Source organism: Tetrao urogallus (genome assembly GCF_951394365.1).
Source record: "Tetrao urogallus genome assembly, chromosome: 16".
Lineage (NCBI taxonomy): Eukaryota > Metazoa > Chordata > Aves > Galliformes > Phasianidae > Tetrao > Tetrao urogallus.
In genome coordinates, this window is record NC_136829.1 from 6043966 (window position 1) to 6068041 (window position 24076).

The 24076-nt window shown below is 58.2% G+C and overlaps 4 protein-coding genes across 4 annotated transcripts; all 4 read right to left on the bottom strand.

Annotated features, from left to right (window-relative positions):
- Positions 1 to 983: 983 nt before the first annotated feature.
- LOC306952561 (protein MANBAL-like) lies at positions 984 to 3220 on the bottom strand (the record flags this gene model as incomplete). Its single annotated transcript, XM_079543276.1, has 2 exons — positions 3068 to 3220; positions 984 to 1091 (listed from the first exon to the last, which is right to left on the bottom strand). The coding sequence occupies exons 1-2, from the start codon at positions 3215 to 3217 to the stop codon at positions 984 to 986; spliced, it is 258 nt and encodes an 85-aa protein (XP_079399402.1). The 5' UTR covers positions 3218 to 3220.
- Positions 3221 to 7942: 4722 nt separating this feature from the next.
- Positions 7943 to 8677, bottom strand: LOC306952620 (protein MANBAL-like; the record flags this gene model as incomplete). The annotated part of the gene is made up of 2 exons (XM_079543346.1): positions 8525 to 8677; positions 7943 to 8050 (listed from the first exon to the last, which is right to left on the bottom strand). Exons 1-2 carry the CDS (start codon positions 8672 to 8674, stop codon positions 7943 to 7945), a joined length of 258 nt encoding a protein of 85 aa, XP_079399472.1. The 5' UTR covers positions 8675 to 8677.
- A 4722-nt stretch (positions 8678 to 13399) lies between these two features.
- LOC306952591 (protein MANBAL-like) lies at positions 13400 to 14140 on the bottom strand (the record flags this gene model as incomplete). Its single annotated transcript, XM_079543312.1, has 2 exons — positions 13988 to 14140; positions 13400 to 13507 (listed from the first exon to the last, which is right to left on the bottom strand). Exons 1-2 carry the CDS (start codon positions 14135 to 14137, stop codon positions 13400 to 13402), a joined length of 258 nt encoding a protein of 85 aa, XP_079399438.1. The 5' UTR covers positions 14138 to 14140.
- Positions 14141 to 18857: 4717 nt separating this feature from the next.
- On the bottom strand, positions 18858 to 19598 carry LOC306952481 (protein MANBAL-like; the record flags this gene model as incomplete). The annotated part of the gene is made up of 2 exons (XM_079543192.1): positions 19446 to 19598; positions 18858 to 18965 (listed from the first exon to the last, which is right to left on the bottom strand). The coding sequence occupies exons 1-2, from the start codon at positions 19593 to 19595 to the stop codon at positions 18858 to 18860; spliced, it is 258 nt and encodes an 85-aa protein (XP_079399318.1). The 5' UTR covers positions 19596 to 19598.
- Between the last annotated feature and the right edge of the window lie 4478 nt (positions 19599 to 24076).

Here is a 24076-nt window from a genome sequence, read left to right on the forward strand (position 1 = left end):
AATGAGAAACCACACAGGGCTCATTGCTGACCGGTTCTTGCTTGTGGAAGCACTCCTGTGTTTTGGGTAACGTGTGCATTACTCTTTCAGTATTTGTACTTCTGTTAGAAGAAAGCAACAGAACCCATCTTCAGGGAACCCGCAGAAGGACAAGATTAAAAAAAACAACTACCATCCTCATTCATGGAAGCTCACAGATCAATATTAGTCTTTATTGTTGGTGTGAGAAAATTTCATCATGTTTCTTTGTCCTGAGATCTCCAAGCAACTTTGGAGTGCTTTTGTCTCACATGCTTTGTTCTGTTCTCCTCATGCTGCCCACCAACTCATCCACCAACAGCAAGGGAGAGCAGCAAACATGGTCCTTCTCAAACCGATGGTTCCAGCAAATGCTGCTAGGCTTCTGGTAGAGAAGAGACTCAGCACAGCACTGCTACTGCGCCTGGGCTCACAGTGCATTGCTCAATTGAGGACGGCAGTCTGTGAATGCAAAAGGATGGCAGACTTGCAGCCCCGCCACAGAACCCTTTTTTTCAAAGCCACTCTGAGCCCTGGGGCACCTAACACAGCAGGTTCTCCTCCCATTGACTCATTCGTGATCAAACAAACCAAGATGTGAGCTGGCATCAGGAAGCTCCAGATGCCTTACAGAGACTCCGTGGCTATGTCACCACCTCTCTCTCCAGTCCTGCCTAGCCATATTTCAAGCTAACACTAGATTGTCCCTGGTCCTGAAGAGACAGACCCTGAAGGAATGCAGCGTCCCCAGCTCTTGCCAGACATGAAGTCCCGCACAGGCAAAGTCCGATTTGTCTGTCACGCATCAGAAGCCCTTCCAGCTTCCTCAGTTCCTCTCCAATGTCCGTGCAAGGGAAAGCACGGCCACGCCACAAAACCAGACGTACAGTGCGCTGCCTTTGGAGCACCTCTCAGCAAGCATTCCCGCTGCTTCCTTTGGCCTTTGAGGCTTATCGCTCAAGCCCTCACCGTTTCTTTTTGCTTTCCTTCTTGCCTTTCTTGCTTAGCTGTGCAGCACTTGCCTTTGGTTTCTTCACCGTCTCCCAAGTCTTAGACTCCAAGCCGTCCGAGTCCTGCAGGAATCAATTCACAAAAAAGTCAGGGAACTTTCTGACAATTGCCTGACAGCTCGCTTTGGGCATTTATGTGAAAGCAGAACTACGTAAGTACTGGGTATCTCTGCTGGAATGCATTTCTAGCAGACTGAGTCCACATTTAATGAGACATGAGCAGCACCATCCCTGCTTCTTCTGTGTGTGTTTCTGGATGAGTGTGAGTTCACGCACAGCTTGTTACCACAGAGGCTGTTATAAACTTAAATGCCTGAATCAGGCTTTGGAGAAGAAAATACCCCAATTTTAACAGCAGGATGAAAACCAACACTAAACAACAATTATTCAAACAAGAAAAAGTAAAAGATATCACAGAAACACCAGTATATGCAGTAACATTCAAAGGGTATTTAGGTATAGGTATTTAGGTGTATGCAAAATGTTCATCCTTATCATGTGCAAGACAAAAGATAATCCTCAAAACAGCAGTCAGAATGCCACGCTCAGAGCCTTTACACCAAGACCAAAACCCACGGAGGGCACCAAAGGCAAAGCTCTCTTCACCTGGACTAACAAGGAATCCTAAGGTATAGAGCTTGTTTCCTTCAGGGGAGATGACAGATAATATTTCAGCCATGGGAAATAGAGTCTAGTTATCTGGTAAAGACATGAGGGAACAGCGCCAGTCTCATTTGAGAAAGCACACACACACAGATTGCCTCCTTTCATTAAATGCATTTGAGTATAAATATTGTTTTAGCATCTTGGGTTCTAGCAGCCAGAGCTTGCCAACTGGAAAAGGACACAGAAAATGGCAGAGCAAGATGTGCTAGCTTCAAGCTTCCAACACAGAGCACCAGATAATGGAGGGGGAGGCACGCATCTGACAGATCCTTTTCATCAGAGCCCTGTTCAATCATCTCTAAAGTCACTGGGCTATTACGGTTCACATCTGTGTGGCTTTCCAAGGAAAAAGAGTTGGCTGGCTTTCCAAAGGCTGTAATCAGTGCATGGGGAGCTGGGGAGGCTCTGGAGAAACAGAGCAACAAGCAGCTATTACTCAGGTTTGCAGAGTGGTGCTGCTGAGAAATGAACACTGATGCCTTCTACTGTTCAAACCAAGGTAGTCTCCAAAGCCTGAAGCCTCCAGAACAAAGAAGCTACTCTGCATTCTACCAGAACCCAACCATCATTCCTAAGATATGGCGCGAGAGCATCTCTTGTTTATTATCATGTGCATTAATCACACAGACAGCAAATCAAGGGGACAGTGAATATATGGAGAAAACAAAAAATAGAGCACACAAAAAACATAAACAGTAACAAGCACGACAGTTCTAACAGGTTAACTAAGCTATCATAATTCTAAAAAACATCAACAAGACATTCAGTATTTCTCATAAATTTACTAAGGGAAATAAAGGGCATTGAGGGCTGCAAAGGAACAGAGCAATGCTACAGAATCAGTACTGGCAATTGCTGGCTCTGTCTGACTGCAGGTCAGATTACCGAGGTCCATTTTAACTGAAGGGAAGATGGCATCGTAGTCCCCCATTTCACATCAACATTTCATTTAAAAATTCAGCACTACAACCCAAATGTACAGCTTTGGATGCCAGTGCTGCACATTGCCTTCCTGACATCAGGGCACAACAGAAACTCCACCTCTCTCTTGTTCCCAAAAATCCCACGGAAGCCACAGTCTACAGGCCTTGCCTGCAAGGCAGTCCCTGCACAGGGGGACGCCCTGCCTGCCACTCACAGGCCACAGAAGCAGCAGCAGCAGCAGCAGCAGCACGACGATCAGATGAGCTTGCACCTCCAGGCTCCTTGCGTGCCACCAGGAACAGCACGCACGCCCAAGGAAGGGCAGAACAAACTGCCGCACTCTCAGCAATGCCGGGGCGCGCTACCGTAGCCAACGGCTCCAGCTGGTTCCCTCCCAGCCCATTTCCTCAGCATTGCTATCAACCTCTATCAAACAGAGCGCTACTTACCGTCTCTGGGCACTTGGGAACTGGCAGGATTATGGCCAACACGCACACAAGCTGGAAAACGGCTCCAAAGAAGAGGCCGTAGCGCAGCACGTTCTCCATCAGCGTGGGCTCAGGGATCTCAGGGGGCGAGAAATGCAGCTCAGCGGCCATAGCGCACACAGCCTGCTGCTCTGCTGCTCTCCAGGAGGCTGCTTTCTACAAGGGGGAAACGAGAGCCATCATTCCATTCGTGCGCTCCGACGGTGCGACTTCCTGCTAGCAAAAACTCCCAGCCTGACTCAGAGACGTGCTCTCAAGATATCCTTGCTCTTCCCACCCAACCACAAGGAGGGACGCCAAACTTGCATTTCAGCAAGAGCTGAACAGGCAAGAATCAACTTCTCCCTGCGCTTGATCACACACGCACGACCACTGTCTCACCAACACTAACAACAACAGTATTCATACCAGCAGTTGCACATTTGCATCTACCTGGGTACGTACGTGTTCACGGCCTTTACGGCACCAAGCACAGCAATAAAGCACGCAGAAAGCCCATCTGCTGAGGACAGGGGGATGAGCTGGGCTCACGCCTAAGCACTGCTTACTGCAAAGTAAGGCACACCCACCTGGCAACGGCCACGCAGGATGCTCGACACACAGTCCCACACTGTTCTCCTGAGGCCCAACGGAACGTCGCAGCCACTCACACTCTGCTCCTCGACGGTCTGCAACACAAAAGTCACAAGCTGGAAATTCAATCCATCCAAGATGCCATCGGGCCTCCGTGCTCACGGCACTCGCACTCATGTCTTCGCATGAGCAATCAGGCGTGTGCTTACCGAGCGAGCGCTGCTCACTGCCACTTGACACCAGCAATCTACCCCTAACTGTCAAGTATGAACAGGAACCTATGCCTAACACTAAGAGACTACCAGTAACCTATGCCTAACTCTAACATAAGAACAGGAACCTATGCCTAACACTAAAAGACTACAAGTAACCTATGCCTAACAATAAAATACGAACAATAATCTACTCCTAACACTAACACTAAAATCAACAACAACAACAAGAACTAAACTATAACTCCCGCAGCATTTAAATGGGAAGAGGAGAACTTGGCTCCACAGGAGGCTCGGAGGAGGAGCTGATGGAAACTAATGCCACCCAGCTAATGCTGGGGGCGGGGGCCGCGCAGCGGGTAGGGAGCCGAGCGCCTGGACCAGCGACGGTGGAGCTGGGACGGCGCCGACGCGGGGCCTGGCACGGTGGTGTGGTGCCAGGCCAGCTGTGCCGCAGGCGGATCCACCTCCATGGGCTCATCCGGAGGTGGATCCACCTCCATGGGCTCATCCAGAGGTGGATCCACCTCCATGGGCTCCACGGAGGTGGCCACAGCGCTGGCCCAGGCGCGATGGAAACGCACTCTCTGCCCCCTCCTCCGCTTGATCTTAAGGGCGGCCCCCCTCCTCCTCTTCGCTTCTGGGAAGCCAAGCTCCCTCTTCCCATTTAAAATAGGGCAAGCATCGCCCCTCGCTCTCTTCGCTCCTGGCATGGCTGCCAGAGCTCTCAGAGCGAGTGCGTTGGCCGGGGCAGCGGTGACCAAGGGGACGGCTGTGATGCGGCGAAGGTTCTAAAATGGCAGCCGCACTGCTGGCAATGGCGTTCCACATAGCATGAGGAGGGGGCTGGAGGACAGGGCACGGGACGGCAGCTAGAAGGCACTCCCTGTGCCCAGCGGGCAGCCCTTCTCTCCGGCAAGCAAGAGGCCACAGAGGAGCCGGCCCCGAGAAAAGGGCCCTCGGCCTCCTTCATCCTCTCCCTGCTTCCACACGGGAATCTGTTGGGGCTGGCACACGCAGCACACAGCGCCATGTTCAGGGGCCTCCCGAGCCCAGCGCCAACAACAGCAGGCTCCAAAGCGCACCTCACCACGCCTGCCTCCCGGCACACACAAGCTCCGCTTTCCACCTTAGCATCCAGCGCCTCTTCTTGCGCCTCACGGCTGGGGATTCAACCATCCCCTACCAGAAATACCGCCAGCTGCATTTTCATTACAATCACTCTGACTCCATTCCACATCCGCGCACAATGCTGGCACACACACACGGGGCCACCCTGGCTCACCGAGGCTTCGCGGGGACCCACACAACACCATGAGCCAAGCAGGCAGAAACGTGCCGTGCTCCTGACTGATGGCAGTCTTAAAATCTCCCTCTCCCTGCCCCCCAGCCTACTAAGGCAGCAGTTCTCCCAAGCAACAAACACAATCACACACAACTGCAGCCCCGGCTCGTCCCGACAAGGGACGTCCAGACGAAGCACATCTTCACAAACCTTCTTCCAGCTCCGCACCCTCCGGCCAACGCAGCACCCACGCGCCTTGCTCCACTGCCCGCCCGGGCTTTGCTGGCGACAACCAGGCCCTACGGGGCCTCCTCCTTCACACACCCCAAACACCAACAAAGCTCCGCACTCGCACGGCCTTCCCTGAGAGGAAGCTGCCCCCCGGCCCCGCAGCACTCGCCGGCGCCGCGCGCATCGCCTCTGCGTGCCGGCAGCACCGCCAGCTCCTCCCCCGAGCGCCCCTCCATGCCCCCGCACCGAGGCCCGACCCCGTTCCCAGCACACAGCCCGCTCCTCCCGGCCCCGCTCACCGGCCCGGCGCCGCCATGCCGCGCTGCCCCGGAAGTGCTCTCCGCCGGCAGGAAGCACTTCCTGCCCCGGCCCTACCAACCGCCTGCGGCGTCACGTTGCTGAGGGCGGCCTGGGGGCGGCCCGGGGCCTGGAGGAGGGGGAGAGGCAGCTGGGGGGGTCCGCTGCCGGATTCCCCTCGGGTGGCGCCGGCGGCACGCAACTTGTCTTCTTCTCCTTTTCTGCCTTTTCCCTTTTCCCCCTTTTGCTTTCCTTTGCCTTTCTTTTCTTTTCCTTGCTTCTCTTTTCTCTTCCTTTCCTTTTCTCTTTCTCTCTTCCCCTTCACATTTCCCTTTTTCTTTCATTTCTTACTTTCTTCCCCTCCCCTCCCCTCCTTTCCCCTGCCCTCCCCTCCGTTTGCTTTCTGTCCACACTCAGTCTGCACATCTCCAATGGACATGCCTGGAGAAGATCACCTACGCAGGCAATAAATGGCTTGTGCTGTGCTTCACTGCTTTGTGCTCTTGAAAGACACTGATTTGTTTTGCCCTTTCTTAACCCCCAAGTATCAGGAGGGCCCGGCTGGCTTTGCTGCGGAGCCTTATCACCCCACAGTCTGAAGACTTGGGGGAAAAGCTCAGCAGCTCCGTAGCTGCCAAGGGAAGATTTCATGCCCTGGCCTTCATACAGCCCGGCTCTCCCCGCTCTGCTCTGCGCTCCTGCCATCCCCTGCAGCCCCTGTGCTGCGACAAACACGAGCGCGGCTCGGGCCCAACGCCCTCCCTGCTGCACGCCCTCTCACGGCCCCATGTGCTGCACCCACACCACTGCCCCAGCCCCGCAGCCCTCCTGCCCGCAGCGCAGCCCCACGCACCGGGCTCGGCCCCAGCCCCGAGGAGCTGATGGAGGTGACTCAGCCCCCGCTGCATCCACACCCAAACCTAACACGCACTAACCGCTCCTCAATACTCCGTTTCCCTCCTTTGCAGCCAGCTCCTTGGCTGCACGCAGCCCGACAATCCGCTCTTTCCTCTCCAGCAGTGCAGCACGCAGGCGGGCAGGCAGGCAGGCAGCAGAAGGCAGTGCCGTGTAGCACGCTGGACCCAGTGCACCGTGCAGGCTCCTTCGTGGAAGGAGGAAGACGCCGACGCGCCAATCCAAAATGGCAGGCAGACCCTCTTGACGTGCAGCCTCTGCTCTCCTCTCCTCTCCTCTCTCGGGCTCCGGCTCAGCAAGGTGCCCTCGCAGCACCCAGACGCTCAACACGCGGCGCTGCCCATGACGCGCTCGAAGCCATTGCAGCTGAAGCAGCGCAGCACGGCTCGCTGCCCTCCCGGCTCACGCCTGAGCTCTGGGCCCGAGGCGCGCTCACCTGCAGCCCTCCCGCTGCCCTCTCCTCCTGCCCCACTCCCAGCGCTGCTCTTCACACCAGCCCACCCGCACTTGAACTCCTCGCGGCTCAACGGGAGGCTGACGTGCAGGCCACGGCTGCCCGCAGGTGCAGCTGGCCTTCCCAGGGCAAGCAGGAACAGTCAGTGCTACACAAGGCTGAAAAAGCCACCAGGGAAGCTGGAGAGACGAGCTCAAGGGGCTGAGGGCAGGGACACCTTTCTTCCTCGCGCGCTGCTTCCTCTCCTTTTGTTTCTCTCAGTCCTCACAGAGCAAGCTGATGCTCACACGCTTCGCTAGCAGTTACGCTTGGGCTGAAAGGCCACCGCTTGGCAAGACCAGCATGGAAACGCGGGAAAAGCAGCTCCATCTCCAGGGAGGGACGTGAAGCCGGCCGGTTCATCGCCCTGCCGCTGCCAGCCCAAGCCAGGCATGTTTGGACCAGCTACTGAAAGAGGCAGCACCAGGTGTAAAAGGTTTCTTTCCCTTTTATTTTAAACCATGGGATTTGGGTTGCATGTTGTAGATATGTCAACAGACAATAAAATAGCCTGGATACCGCTCATGACCAACGACATGCGGTAAGTTCACCTCATCATCAACATTCTGAAACAGCTATCGAGCTGAAGGACCCTCAAGGAATGCAGCGTCCCCAGCTCTTGCCAGACATGAAGTCCCGCACAGGCAAAGTCCGATTTGTCTGTCACGCATCAGAAGTCCTTCCAGCTTCCTCAGTTCCTCTCCAATGTCCGTGCAAGGGAAAGCACGGCCACGCCACAAAACCAGACGTACAGTGCGCTGCCTTTGGAGCACCTCTCAGCAAGCATTCCCGCTGCTTCCTTTGGCCTTTGAGGCTTATCGCTCAAGCCCTCACCGTTTCTTTTTGCTTTCCTTCTTGCCTTTCTTGCTTAGCTGTGCAGCACTTGCCTTTGGTTTCTTCACCGTCTCCCAAGTCTTAGACTCCAAGCCGTCCGAGTCCTGCAGGAATCAATTCACAAACAGTCAGGGAACTTTCTGACAATTGCCCCACAGCTCGCTTTGGGAGCTCAAGTCACCTGACTGGGCAGCGTTGGGCGCCAGTGCTGCACATTGCCTTCCTGACATCAGGGCACAACAGAAACTCCACCTCTCTCTTGTTCCCAAAAATCCCACGGAAGCTACAGTCTACAGGCCTTGCCTGCAAGGCAGTCCCTGCACAGGGGGACGCCCTGCCTGCCACTCACAGGCCACAGAAGCAGCAGCAGCAGCAGCACGACGATCAGATGAGCTTGCACCTCCAGGCTCCTTGCGTGCCACCAGGAACAGCACGCACGCCCAAGGAAGGGCAGAACAAACTGCCGCACTCTCAGCAATGCCGGGGCGCGCTACCGTAGCCAACGGCTCCAGCTGGTTCCCTCCCAGCCCATTTCCTCAGCATTGCTATCAACCTCTATCAAACAGAGCGCTACTTACCGTCTCTGGGCACTTGGGAACTGGCAGGATTATGGCCAACACGCACACAAGCTGGAAAACGGCTCCAAAGAAGAGGCCGTAGCGCAGCACGTTCTCCATCAGCGTGGGCTCAGGGATCTCAGGGGGCGAGAAATGCAGCTCAGCGGCCATAGCGCACACAGCCTGCTGCTCTGCTGCTCTCCAGGAGGCTGCTTTCTACAAGGGGGAAACGAGAGCCATCATTCCATTCGTGCGCTCCGACGGTGCGACTTCCTGCTAGCAAAAACTCCCAGCCTGACTCAGAGACGTGCTCTCAAGATATCCTTGCTCTTCCCACCCAACCACAAGGAGGGACGCCAAACTTGCATTTCAGCAAGAGCTGAACAGGCAAGAATCAACTTCTCCCTGCGCTTGATCACACACGCACGACCACTGTCTCACCAACACTAACAACAACAGTATTCATACCAGCAGTTGCACATTTGCATCTACCTGGGTACGTACGTGTTCACGGCCTTTACGGCACCAAGCACAGCAATAAAGCACGCAGAAAGCCCATCTGCTGAGGACAGGGGGATGAGCTGGGCTCACGCCTAAGCACTGCTTACTGCAAAGTAAGGCACACCCACCTGGCAACGGCCACGCAGGATGCTCGACACACAGTCCCACACTGTTCTCCTGAGGCCCAACGGAACGTCGCAGCCACTCACACTCTGCTCCTCGACGGTCTGCAACACAAAAGTCACAAGCTGGAAATTCAATCCATCCAAGATGCCATCGGGCCTCCGTGCTCACGGCACTCGCACTCATGTCTTCGCATGAGCAATCAGGCGTGTGCTTACCGAGCGAGCGCTGCTCACTGCCACTTGACACCAGCAATCTACCCCTAACTGTCAAGTATGAACAGGAACCTATGCCTAACACTAAGAGACTACCAGTAACCTATGCCTAACTCTAACATAAGAACAGGAACCTATGCCTAACACTAAAAGACTACAAGTAACCTATGCCTAACAATAAAATACGAACAATAATCTACTCCTAACACTAACACTAAAATCAACAACAACAACAAGAACTAAACTATAACTCCCGCAGCATTTAAATGGGAAGAGGAGAACTTGGCTCCACAGGAGGCTCGGAGGAGGAGCTGATGGAAACTAATGCCACCCAGCTAATGCTGGGGGCGGGGGCCGCGCAGCGGGTAGGGAGCCGAGCGCCTGGACCAGCGACGGTGGAGCTGGGACGGCGCCGACGCGGGGCCTGGCACGGTGGTGTGGTGCCAGGCCAGCTGTGCCGCAGGCGGATCCACCTCCATGGGCTCATCCGGAGGTGGATCCACCTCCATGGGCTCATCCAGAGGTGGATCCACCTCCATGGGCTCCACGGAGGTGGCCACAGCGCTGGCCCAGGCGCGATGGAAACGCACTCTCTGCCCCCTCCTCCGCTTGATCTTAAGGGCGGCCCCCCTCCTCCTCTTCGCTTCTGGGAAGCCAAGCTCCCTCTTCCCATTTAAAATAGGGCAAGCATCGCCCCTCGCTCTCTTCGCTCCTGGCATGGCTGCCAGAGCTCTCAGAGCGAGTGCGTTGGCCGGGGCAGCGGTGACCAAGGGGACGGCTGTGATGCGGCGAAGGTTCTAAAATGGCAGCCGCACTGCTGGCAATGGCGTTCCACATAGCATGAGGAGGGGGCTGGAGGACAGGGCACGGGACGGCAGCTAGAAGGCACTCCCTGTGCCCAGCGGGCAGCCCTTCTCTCCGGCAAGCAAGAGGCCACAGAGGAGCCGGCCCCGAGAAAAGGGCCCTCGGCCTCCTTCATCCTCTCCCTGCTTCCACACGGGAATCTGTTGGGGCTGGCACACGCAGCACACAGCGCCATGTTCAGGGGCCTCCCGAGCCCAGCGCCAACAACAGCAGGCTCCAAAGCGCACCTCACCACGCCTGCCTCCTGGCACACACAAGCTCCGCTTTCCACCTTAGCATCCAGCGCCTCTTCTTGCGCCTCACGGCTGGGGATTCAACCATCCCCTACCAGAAATACCGCCAGCTGCATTTTCATTACAATCACTCTGACTCCATTCCACATCCGCGCACAATGCTGGCACACACACACGGGGCCACCCTGGCTCACCGAGGCTTCGCGGGGACCCACACAACACCATGAGCCAAGCAGGCAGAAACGTGCCGTGCTCCTGACTGATGGCAGTCTTAAAATCTCCCTCTCCCTGCCCCCCAGCCTACTAAGGCAGCAGTTCTCCCAAGCAACAAACACAATCACACACAACTGCAGCCCCGGCTCGTCCCGACAAGGGACGTCCAGACGAAGCACATCTTCACAAACCTTCTTCCAGCTCCGCACCCTCCGGCCAACGCAGCACCCACGCGCCTTGCTCCACTGCCCGCCCGGGCTTTGCTGGCGACAACCAGGCCCTACGGGGCCTCCTCCTTCACACACCCCAAACACCAACAAAGCTCCGCACTCGCACGGCCTTCCCTGAGAGGAAGCTGCCCCCCGGCCCCGCAGCACTCGCCGGCGCCGCGCGCATCGCCTCTGCGTGCCGGCAGCACCGCCAGCTCCTCCCCCGAGCGCCCCTCCATGCCCCCGCACCGAGGCCCGACCCCGTTCCCAGCACACAGCCCGCTCCTCCCGGCCCCGCTCACCGGCCCGGCGCCGCCATGCCGCGCTGCCCCGGAAGTGCTCTCCGCCGGCAGGAAGCACTTCCTGCCCCGGCCCTACCAACCGCCTGCGGCGTCACGTTGCTGAGGGCGGCCTGGGGGCGGCCCGGGGCCTGGAGGAGGGGGAGAGGCAGCTGGGGGGGTCCGCTGCCGGATTCCCCTCGGGTGGCGCCGGCGGCACGCAACTTGTCTTCTTCTCCTTTTCTGCCTTTTCCCTTTTCCCCCTTTTGCTTTCCTTTGCCTTTCTTTTCTTTTCCTTGCTTCTCTTTTCTCTTCCTTTCCTTTTCTCTTTCTCTCTTCCCCTTCACATTTCCCTTTTTCTTTCATTTCTTACTTTCTTCCCCTCCCCTCCCCTCCTTTCCCCTGCCCTCCCCTCCGTTTGCTTTCTGTCCACACTCAGTCTGCACATCTCCAATGGACATGCCTGGAGAAGATCACCTACGCAGGCAATAAATGGCTTGTGCTGTGCTTCACTGCTTTGTGCTCTTGAAAGACACTGATTTGTTTTGCCCTTTCTTAACCCCCAAGTATCAGGAGGGCCCGGCTGGCTTTGCTGCGGAGCCTTATCACCCCACAGTCTGAAGACTTGGGGGAAAAGCTCAGCAGCTCCGTAGCTGCCAAGGGAAGATTTCATGCCCTGGCCTTCATACAGCCCGGCTCTCCCCGCTCTGCTCTGCGCTCCTGCCATCCCCTGCAGCCCCTGTGCTGCGACAAACACGAGCGCGGCTCGGGCCCAACGCCCTCCCTGCTGCACGCCCTCTCACGGCCCCATGTGCTGCACCCACACCACTGCCCCAGCCCCGCAGCCCTCCTGCCCGCAGCGCAGCCCCACGCACCGGGCTCGGCCCCAGCCCCGAGGAGCTGATGGAGGTGACTCAGCCCCCGCTGCATCCACACCCAAACCTAACACGCACTAACCGCTCCTCAATACTCCGTTTCCCTCCTTTGCAGCCAGCTCCTTGGCTGCACGCAGCCCGACAATCCGCTCTTTCCTCTCCAGCAGTGCAGCACGCAGGCGGGCAGGCAGGCAGGCAGCAGAAGGCAGTGCCGTGTAGCACGCTGGACCCAGTGCACCGTGCAGGCTCCTTCGTGGAAGGAGGAAGACGCCGACGCGCCAATCCAAAATGGCAGGCAGACCCTCTTGACGTGCAGCCTCTGCTCTCCTCTCCTCTCCTCTCTCGGGCTCCGGCTCAGCAAGGTGCCCTCGCAGCACCCAGACGCTCAACACGCGGCGCTGCCCATGACGCGCTCGAAGCCATTGCAGCTGAAGCAGCGCAGCACGGCTCGCTGCCCTCCCGGCTCACGCCTGAGCTCTGGGCCCGAGGCGCGCTCACCTGCAGCCCTCCCGCTGCCCTCTCCTCCTGCCCCACTCCCAGCGCTGCTCTTCACACCAGCCCACCCGCACTTGAACTCCTCGCGGCTCAACGGGAGGCTGACGTGCAGGCCACGGCTGCCCGCAGGTGCAGCTGGCCTTCCCAGGGCAAGCAGGAACAGTCAGTGCTACACAAGGCTGAAAAAGCCACCAGGGAAGCTGGAGAGACGAGCTCAAGGGGCTGAGGGCAGGGACACCTTTCTTCCTCGCGCGCTGCTTCCTCTCCTTTTGTTTCTCTCAGTCCTCACAGAGCAAGCTGATGCTCACACGCTTCGCTAGCAGTTACGCTTGGGCTGAAAGGCCACCGCTTGGCAAGACCAGCATGGAAACGCGGGAAAAGCAGCTCCATCTCCAGGGAGGGACGTGAAGCCGGCCGGTTCATCGCCCTGCCGCTGCCAGCCCAAGCCAGGCATGTTTGGACCAGCTACTGAAAGAGGCAGCACCAGGTGTAAAAGGTTTCTTTCCCTTTTATTTTAAACCATGGGATTTGGGTTGCATGTTGTAGATATGTCAACAGACAATAAAATAGCCTGGATACCGCTCATGACCAACGACATGCGGTAAGTTCACCTCATCATCAACATTCTGAAACAGCTATCGAGCTGAAGGACCCTCAAGGAATGCAGCGTCCCCAGCTCTTGCCAGACATGAAGTCCCGCACAGGCAAAGTCCGATTTGTCTGTCACGCATCAGAAGTCCTTCCAGCTTCCTCAGTTCCTCTCCAATGTCCGTGCAAGGGAAAGCACGGCCACGCCACAAAACCAGACGTACAGTGCGCTGCCTTTGGAGCACCTCTCAGCAAGCATTCCCGCTGCTTCCTTTGGCCTTTGAGGCTTATCGCTCAAGCCCTCACCGTTTCTTTTTGCTTTCCTTCTTGCCTTTCTTGCTTAGCTGTGCAGCACTTGCCTTTGGTTTCTTCACCGTCTCCCAAGTCTTAGACTCCAAGCCGTCCGAGTCCTGCAGGAATCAATTCACAAACAGTCAGGGAACTTTCTGACAATTGCCCCACAGCTCGCTTTGGGAGCTCAAGTCACCTGACTGGGCAGCGTTGGGCGCCAGTGCTGCACATTGCCTTCCTGACATCAGGGCACAACAGAAACTCCACCTCTCTCTTGTTCCCAAAAATCCCACGGAAGCTACAGTCTACAGGCCTTGCCTGCAAGGCAGTCCCTGCACAGGGGGACGCCCTGCCTGCCACTCACAGGCCACAGAAGCAGCAGCAGCAGCAGCAGCAGCACGACGATCAGATGAGCTTGCACCTCCAGGCTCCTTGCGTGCCACCAGGAACAGCACGCACGCCCAAGGAAGGGCAGAACAAACTGCCGCACTCTCAGCAATGCCGGGGCGCGCTACCGTAGCCAACGGCTCCAGCTGGTTCCCTCCCAGCCCATTTCCTCAGCATTGCTATCAACCTCTATCAAACAGAGCGCTACTTACCGTCTCTGGGCACTTGGGAACTGGCAGGATTATGGCCAACACGCACACAAGCTGGAAAACGGCTCCAAAGAAGAGGCCGTAGCGCAGCACGTTCTCCATCAGCGTGGGCTCAGGGATCTCAGGGGGCGAGAAATGCAGCTCAGCGGCCATAGCGCACACAGCCTGCTGCTCTGCTGCTCTCCAGGAGGCTGCTTTCTACAAGGGGGAAACGAGAGCCATCATTCCATTCGTGCGCTCCGACGGTGCGACTTCCTGCTAGCAAAAACTCCCAGCCTGACTCAGAGACGTGCTCTCAAGATATCCTTGCTCTTCCCACCCAACCACAAGGAGGGACGCCAAACTTGCATTTCAGCAAGAGCTGAACAGGCAAGAATCAACTTCTCCCTGCGCTTGATCACACACGCACGACCACTGTCTCACCAACACTAACAACAACAGTATTCATACCAGCAGTTGCACATTTGCATCTACCTGGGTACGTACGTGTTCACGGCCTTTACGGCACCAAGCACAGCAATAAAGCACGCAGAAAGCCCATCTGCTGAGGACAGGGGGATGAGCTGGGCTCACGCCTAAGCACTGCTTACTGCAAAGTAAGGCACACCCACCTGGCAACGGCCACGCAGGATGCTCGACACACAGTCCCACACTGTTCTCCTGAGGCCCAACGGAACGTCGCAGCCACTCACACTCTGCTCCTCGACGGTCTGCAACACAAAAGTCACAAGCTGGAAATTCAATCCATCCAAGATGCCATCGGGCCTCCGTGCTCACGGCACTCGCACTCATGTCTTCGCATGAGCAATCAGGCGTGTGCTTACCGAGCGAGCGCTGCTCACTGCCACTTGACACCAGCAATCTACCCCTAACTGTCAAGTATGAACAGGAACCTATGCCTAACACTAAGAGACTACCAGTAACCTATGCCTAACTCTAACATAAGAACAGGAACCTATGCCTAACACTAAAAGACTACAAGTAACCTATGCCTAACAATAAAATACGAACAATAATCTACTCCTAACACTAACACTAAAATCAACAACAACAACAAGAACTAAACTATAACTCCCGCAGCATTTAAATGGGAAGAGGAGAACTTGGCTCCACAGGAGGCTCGGAGGAGGAGCTGATGGAAACTAATGCCACCCAGCTAATGCTGGGGGCGGGGGCCGCGCAGCGGGTAGGGAGCCGAGCGCCTGGACCAGCGACGGTGGAGCTGGGACGGCGCCGACGCGGGGCCTGGCACGGTGGTGTGGTGCCAGGCCAGCTGTGCCGCAGGCGGATCCACCTCCATGGGCTCATCCGGAGGTGGATCCACCTCCATGGGCTCATCCAGAGGTGGATCCACCTCCATGGGCTCCACGGAGGTGGCCACAGCGCTGGCCCAGGCGCGATGGAAACGCACTCTCTGCCCCCTCCTCCGCTTGATCTTAAGGGCGGCCCCCCTCCTCCTCTTCGCTTCTGGGAAGCCAAGCTCCCTCTTCCCATTTAAAATAGGGCAAGCATCGCCCCTCACTCTCTTCGCTCCTGGCATGGCTGCCAGAGCTCTCAGAGCGAGTGCGTTGGCCGGGGCAGCGGTGACCAAGGGGACGGCTGTGATGCGGCGAAGGTTCTAAAATGGCAGCCGCACTGCTGGCAATGGCGTTCCACATAGCATGAGGAGGGGGCTGGAGGACAGGGCACGGGACGGCAGCTAGAAGGCACTCCCTGTGCCCAGCGGGCAGCCCTTCTCTCCGGCAAGCAAGAGGCCACAGAGGAGCCGGCCCCGAGAAAAGGGCCCTCGGCCTCCTTCATCCTCTCCCTGCTTCCACACGGGAATCTGTTGGGGCTGGCACACGCAGCACACAGCGCCATGTTCAGGGGCCTCCCGAGCCCAGCGCCAACAACAGCAGGCTCCAAAGCGCACCTCACCACGCCTGCCTCCTGGCACACACAAGCTCCGCTTTCCACCTTAGCATCCAGCGCCTCTTCTTGCGCCTCACGGCTGGGGATTCAACCATCCCCTACCAGAAATACCGCCAGCTGCATTTTCATTACAATCACTCTGACTCCATTCCACATCCGCGCACAATGCTGGCACACACACACGGGGCCACCCTGGCTCACCGAGGCTTCGCGGGGACCCACACAACACCATGAGCCAAGCAGGCAGAAACGTGCCGTGCTCCTGACTGATGGCAGTCTTAAAATCTCCCTCTCCCTGCCCCCCAGCCTACTAAGGCAGCAGTTCTCCCAAGCAACAAACACAATCACACACAACTGCAGCCCCGGCTCGTCCCGACAAGGGACGTCCAGACGAAGCACATCTTCACAAACCTTCTTCCAGCTCCGCACCCTCCGGCCAACGCAGCACCCACGCGCCTTGCTCCACTGCCCGCCCGGGCTTTGCTGGCGACAACCAGGCCCTACGGGGCCTCCTCCTTCACACACCCCAAACACCAACAAAGCTCCGCACTCGCACGGCCTTCCCTGAGAGGAAGCTGCCCCCCGGCCCCGCAGCACTCGCCGGCGCCGCGCGCATCGCCTCTGCGTGCCGGCAGCACCGCCAGCTCCTCCCCCGAGCGCCCCTCCATGCCCCCGCACCGAGGCCCGACCCCGTTCCCAGCACACAGCCCGCTCCTCCCGGCCCCGCTCACCGGCCCGGCGCCGCCATGCCGCGCTGCCCCGGAAGTGCTCTCCGCCGGCAGGAAGCACTTCCTGCCCCGGCCCTACCAACCGCCTGCGGCGTCACGTTGCTGAGGGCGGCCTGGGGGCGGCCCGGGGCCTGGAGGAGGGGGAGAGGCAGCTGGGGGGGTCCGCTGCCGGATTCCCCTCGGGTGGCGCCGGCGGCACGCAACTTGTCTTCTTCTCCTTTTCTGCCTTTTCCCTTTTCCCCCTTTTGCTTTCCTTTGCCTTTCTTTTCTTTTCCTTGCTTCTCTTTTCTCTTCCTTTCCTTTTCTCTTTCTCTCTTCCCCTTCACATTTCCCTTTTTCTTTCATTTCTTACTTTCTTCCCCTCCCCTCCCCTCCTTTCCCCTGCCCTCCCCTCCGTTTGCTTTCTGTCCACACTCAGTCTGCACATCTCCAATGGACATGCCTGGAGAAGATCACCTACGCAGGCAATAAATGGCTTGTGCTGTGCTTCACTGCTTTGTGCTCTTGAAAGACACTGATTTGTTTTGCCCTTTCTTAACCCCCAAGTATCAGGAGGGCCCGGCTGGCTTTGCTGCGGAGCCTTATCACCCCACAGTCTGAAGACTTGGGGGAAAAGCTCAGCAGCTCCGTAGCTGCCAAGGGAAGATTTCATGCCCTGGCCTTCATACAGCCCGGCTCTCCCCGCTCTGCTCTGCGCTCCTGCCATCCCCTGCAGCCCCTGTGCTGCGACAAACACGAGCGCGGCTCGGGCCCAACGCCCTCCCTGCTGCACGCCCTCTCACGGCCCCATGTGCTGCACCCACACCACTGCCCCAGCCCCGCAGCCCTCCTGCCCGCAGCGCAGCCCCACGCACCGGGCTCGGCCCCAGCCCCGAGGAGCTGATGGAGGTGACTCAGCCCCCGCTGCATCCACACCCAAACCTAACACGCACTAACCGCTCCTCAATACTCCGTTTCCCTCCTTTGCAGCCAGCTCCTTGGCTGCACGCAGCCCGACAATCCGCTCTTTCCTCTCCAGCAGTGCAGCACGCAGGCGGGCAGGCAGGCAGGCAGCAGAAGGCAGTGCCGTGTAGCACGCTGGACCCAGTGCACCGTGCAGGCTCCTTCGTGGAAGGAGGAAGACGCCGACGCGCCAATCCAAAATGGCAGGCAGACCCTCTTGACGTGCAGCCTCTGCTCTCCTCTCCTCTCTCGGGCTCCGGCTCAGCAAGGTGCCCTCGCAGCACCCAGACGCTCCACACGCGGCGCTGCCCATGACGCGCTCGAAGCCATTGCAGCTGAAGCAGCGCAGCACGGCTCGCTGCCCTCCCGGCTTACGCCTGAGCTCTGGGCCCGAGGCGCGCTCACCTGCAGCCCTCCCGCTGCCCTCTCCTCCTGCCCCACTCCCAGCGCTGCTCTGCACACCAGCCCACCCGCACTTGAACTCCTCGCGGCTCAACGGGAGGCTGACGTGCAGGCCACGGCTGCCCGCAGGTGCAGCTGGCCTTCCCAGGGCAAGCAGGAACAGTCAGTGCTACACAAGGCTGAAAAAGCCACCAGGGAAGCTGGAGAGACGAGCTCAAGGGGCTGAGGGCAGGGACACCTTTCTTCCTCGCGCGCTGCTTCCTCTCCTTTTGTTTCTCTCAGTCCTCACAGAGCAAGCTGATGCTCACACGCTTCGCTAGCAGTTACGCTTGGGCTGAAAGGCCACCGCTTGGCAAGACCAGCATGGAAACGCGGGAAAAGCAGCTCCATCTCCAGGGAGGGACGTGAAGCCGGCCGGTTCATCGCCCTGCCGCTGCCAGCCCAAGCCAGGCATGTTTGGACCAGCTACTGAAAGAGGCAGCACCAGGTGTAAAAGGTTTCTTTCCCTTTTATTTTAAACCATGGGATTTGGGTTGCATGTTGTAGATATGTCAACAGACAATAAAATAGCCTGGATACCGCTCATGACCAACGACATGCGGTAAGTTCACCTCATCATCAACATTCTGAAACAGCTATCGAGCTGAAGGACCCTCAAGGAATGCAGCGTCCCCAGCTCTTGCCAGACATGAAGTCCCGCACAGGCAAAGTCCGATTTGTCTGTCACGCATCAGAAGCCCTTCCAGCTTCCTCAGTTCCTCTCCAATGTCCGTGCAAGGGAAAGCACGGCCACGCCACAAAACCAGACGTACAGTGCGCTGCCTTTGGAGCACCTCTCAGCAAGCATTCCCGCTGCTTCCTTTGGCCTTTGAGGCTTATCGCTCAAGCCCTCACCGTTTCTTTTTGCTTTCCTTCTTGCCTTTCTTGCTTAGCTGTGCAGCACTTGCCTTTGGTTTCTTCACCGTCTCCCAAGTCTTAGACTCCAAGCCGTCCGAGTCCTGCAGGAATCAATTCACAAACAGTCAGGGAACTTTCTGACAATTGCCTGACAGCTCGCTTTGGGAGCTCAAGTCACCTGACTGGGCAGCGTTGGGCGCCAGTGCTGCACATTGCCTTCCTGACATCAGGGCACAACAGAAACTCCACCTCTCTCTTGTTCCCAAAAATCCCACGGAAGCTACAGTCTACAGGCCTTGCCTGCAAGGCAGTCCCTGCACAGGGGGACGCCCTGCCTGCCACTCACAGGCCACAGAAGCAGCAGCAGCAGCAGCAGCAGCACGACGATCAGATGAGCTTGCACCTCCAGGCTCCTTGCGTGCCACCAGGAACAGCACGCACGCCCAAGGAAGGGCAGAACAAACTGCCGCACTCTCAGCAATGCCGGGGCGCGCTACCGTAGCCAACGGCTCCAGCTGGTTCCCTCCCAGCCCATTTCCTCAGCATTGCTATCAACCTCTATCAAACAGAGCGCTACTTACCGTCTCTGGGCACTTGGGAACTGGCAGGATTATGGCCAACACGCACACAAGCTGGAAAACGGCTCCAAAGAAGAGGCCGTAGCGCAGCACGTTCTCCATCAGCGTGGGCTCAGGGATCTCAGGGGGCGAGAAATGCAGCTCAGCGGCCATAGCGCACACAGCCTGCTGCTCTGCTGCTCTCCAGGAGGCTGCTTTCTACAAGGGGGAAACGAGAGCCATCATTCCATTCGTGCGCTCCGACGGTGCGACTTCCTGCTAGCAAAAACTCCCAGCCTGACTCAGAGACGTGCTCTCAAGATATCCTTGCTCTTCCCACCCAACCACAAGGAGGGACGCCAAACTTGCATTTCAGCAAGAGCTGAACAGGCAAGAATCAACTTCTCCCTGCGCTTGATCACACACGCACGACCACTGTCTCACCAACACTAACAACAACAGTATTCATACCAGCAGTTGCACATTTGCATCTACCTGGGTACGTACGTGTTCACGGCCTTTACGGCACCAAGCACAGCAATAAAGCACGCAGAAAGCCCATCTGCTGAGGACAGGGGGATGAGCTGGGCTCACGCCTAAGCACTGCTTACTGCAAAGTAAGGCACACCCACCTGGCAACGGCCACGCAGGATGCTCGACACACAGTCCCACACTGTTCTCCTGAGGCCCAACGGAACGTCGCAGCCACTCACACTCTGCTCCTCGACGGTCTGCAACACAAAAGTCACAAGCTGGAAATTCAATCCATCCAAGATGCCATCGGGCCTCCGTGCTCACGGCACTCGCACTCATGTCTTCGCATGAGCAATCAGGCGTGTGCTTACCGAGCGAGCGCTGCTCACTGCCACTTGACACCAGCAATCTACCCCTAACTGTCAAGTATGAACAGGAACCTATGCCTAACACTAAGAGACTACCAGTAACCTATGCCTAACTCTAACATAAGAACAGGAACCTATGCCTAACACTAAAAGACTACAAGTAACCTATGCCTAACAATAAAATACGAACAATAATCTACTCCTAACACTAACACTAAAATCAACAACAACAACAAGAACTAAACTATAACTCCCGCAGCATTTAAATGGGAAGAGGAGAACTTGGCTCCACAGGAGGCTCGGAGGAGGAGCTGATGGAAACTAATGCCACCCAGCTAATGCTGGGGGCGGGGGCCGCGCAGCGGGTAGGGAGCCGAGCGCCTGGACCAGCGACGGTGGAGCTGGGACGGCGCCGACGCGGGGCCTGGCACGGTGGTGTGGTGCCAGGCCAGCTGTGCCGCAGGCGGATCCACCTCCATGGGCTCATCCGGAGGTGGATCCACCTCCATGGGCTCATCCAGAGGTGGATCCACCTCCATGGGCTCCACGGAGGTGGCCACAGCGCTGGCCCAGGCGCGATGGAAACGCACTCTCTGCCCCCTCCTCCGCTTGATCTTAAGGGCGGCCCCCCTCCTCCTCTTCGCTTCTGGGAAGCCAAGCTCCCTCTTCCCATTTAAAATAGGGCAAGCATCGCCCCTCGCTCTCTTCGCTCCTGGCATGGCTGCCAGAGCTCTCAGAGCGAGTGCGTTGGCCGGGGCAGCGGTGACCAAGGGGACGGCTGTGATGCGGCGAAGGTTCTAAAATGGCAGCCGCACTGCTGGCAATGGCGTTCCACATAGCATGAGGAGGGGGCTGGAGGACAGGGCACGGGACGGCAGCTAGAAGGCACTCCCTGTGCCCAGCGGGCAGCCCTTCTCTCCGGCAAGCAAGAGGCCACAGAGGAGCCGGCCCCGAGAAAAGGGCCCTCGGCCTCCTTCATCCTCTCCCTGCTTCCACACGGGAATCTGTTGGGGCTGGCACACGCAGCACACAGCGCCATGTTCAGGGGCCTCCCGAGCCCAGCGCCAACAACAGCAGGCTCCAAAGCGCACCTCACCACGCCTGCCTCCCGGCACACACAAGCTCCGCTTTCCACCTTAGCATCCAGCGCCTCTTCTTGCGCCTCACGGCTGGGGATTCAACCATCCCCTACCAGAAATACCGCCAGCTGCATTTTCATTACAATCACTCTGACTCCATTCCACATCCGCGCACAATGCTGGCACACACACACGGGGCCACCCTGGCTCACCGAGGCTTCGCGGGGACCCACACAACACCATGAGCCAAGCAGGCAGAAACGTGCCGTGCTCCTGACTGATGGCAGTCTTAAAATCTCCCTCTCCCTGCCCCCCAGCCTACTAAGGCAGCAGTTCTCCCAAGCAACAAACACAATCACACACAACTGCAGCCCCGGCTCGTCCCGACAAGGGACGTCCAGACGAAGCACATCTTCACAAACCTTCTTCCAGCTCCGCACCCTCCGGCCAACGCAGCACCCACGCGCCTTGCTCCACTGCCCGCCCGGGCTTTGCTGGCGACAACCAGGCCCTACGGGGCCTCCTCCTTCACACACCCCAAACACCAACAAAGCTCCGCACTCGCACGGCCTTCCCTGAGAGGAAGCTGCCCCCCGGCCCCGCAGCACTCGCCGGCGCCGCGCGCATCGCCTCTGCGTGCCGGCAGCACCGCCAGCTCCTCCCCCGAGCGCCCCTCCATGCCCCCGCACCGAGGCCCGACCCCGTTCCCAGCACACAGCCCGCTCCTCCCGGCCCCGCTCACCGGCCCGGCGCCGCCATGCCGCGCTGCCCCGGAAGTGCTCTCCGCCGGCAGGAAGCACTTCCTGCCCCGGCCCTACCAACCGCCTGCGGCGTCACGTTGCTGAGGGCGGCCTGGGGGCGGCCCGGGGCCTGGAGGAGGGGGAGAGGCAGCTGGGGGGGTCCGCTGCCGGATTCCCCTCGGGTGGCGCCGGCGGCACGCAACTTGTCTTCTTCTCCTTTTCTGCCTTTTCCCTTTTCCCCCTTTTGCATGAGGAGGGGGCTGGAGGACAGGGCACGGGACGGCAGCTAGAAGGCACTCCCTGTGCCCAGCGGGCAGCCAGAGTTGGAGGGGCATCTGGACGAGGATGTCAGACGGGGGTCTGAACTGGGGCGTTCTGTGTGCAGCCTGGAGTCGGACTCGACGGGCCTTATGTGGAGGGACCGTACGGGGAAGCGTGGGGGAGCGGGGAAGGAGGAGGGTTCCTTTTAGCGCAGAGCGCGGTCCTGGTGTGGTTGGGCAGCCGGGCTGGGGAGGTATGGCACTGCTGCTGCAGAGAGGCTCTTGTCCAGCGGGATACGTGCGGCGTGGGCGTGATTCTGGGAGTGTTCCGTAGGTGCCAGGAGCTCCTGACAGCAGGACTTGGCCGGCAATGTGGGGGGAAGGAGGGATTGGGGCACCTGGAGTGTTTCCAGGCCAGGCTGGCCCGGGCCCTGAGCGACCTGATGGAGCTGTGGCGTCCCTCTTTGTTGCGGGGCGGCTGGACGCAATGAGCTCCAAAGGTCCCCTCAACTCTAACGTCTAAGGATGTTATGATGTGTGATTCCCTGCAGAAAAACAGAACTGCTTAAGTGCGAGCTTGTTAGGCGACGAGAGGCTCGAAGCGCACAGCCACGCTCTCTGGCCCTCCGTCCACATCTGAGCAGGGGAATCGTTCCCAATGGAGCCGGCCGCAAATGAGGCAGGCAGCGCTCGAGAAAAGGAGACGCACCTCCCATGCTAAATCCTGAATGCCTTCTCGTTCTTCTCCCTAGGGCAGGATGAGGAGGACAGCTTTATGTAGGAAGATTTCTCAGAATAGTGGGACACGTTAACAACGAGCTTTCCAAACGCTGCCAAGCTTCAGAACAAAGCCTGCAAGGTGTTGAAAGCACCAGATCGCAGTGACAGCGGCATGGAGGAATTGAATGGCCACAGCAGAGCCTGAAAGATGGCATGGCGGTCGTTTGATAGCAAGTGAGTGTGGGTGTGATGGATGGAGCACGGGCTGGATGAGGAAGTGGCTGGATGATGGTGGCACTCCGAGCTGCAGTCAGCGGCTCAGTGTCCATGGAGCGCCGTGAGGAGTGGCATTCCTCAGGGATGGGTGCTGGGACTGGTGATGGGGCCGGTGCCATCGAACGTCTTTGTGGGCGGCGTGGACAGTGGGATCGTGTGCATCCTCATCAAGTTTGCAGGCGATACAAGCTGAGTGGTGCAGGGGACACGTTAGAGAGAAGGGATGCTATCCAGAGGAACGTGGACACAGTTAGAGGTGGGCCCATGGCATCGTCAGGAAGTTCACCGAGGCCAAGAGCAAAGTCCTGCCTTTGGGTCGGGGCAATGTCAAGCAGGGCTACGGGGTGGGCGGAGAATGGCTTGAGAGCGGCCTCGTGGAGAAGGATTTGCTAGCATGGACTGAGGAGAGATTCAGCGTGAGCTGGCAAGGTGTGCTTGCTGCCCAGAAGGCCGACGGAGGCCTGGGTTGCATCAAGAGAAGCGTGGCCAGCAGGTCGAGGCGATTGTGCCCCTCTGCTCTCATGAGACCCCACTTGGAGTACTGTGTGGTTGTGGAGCCCTGAGCTCAAGCAGGACATGGAGCTGTTGGAGCAGGTCCAGAGGTGGGCCACAGAGATGATCAGAGGGCTGGAACAGCTCCCCTAGGACAACGGGGTGAGAGAGCTGGGGCTCTTCAGCCTGGGGAAGAGAAGGCCCTGAGGTGACCTTCTAGCAGCATTCCTTGACTGAAGGGGGTCT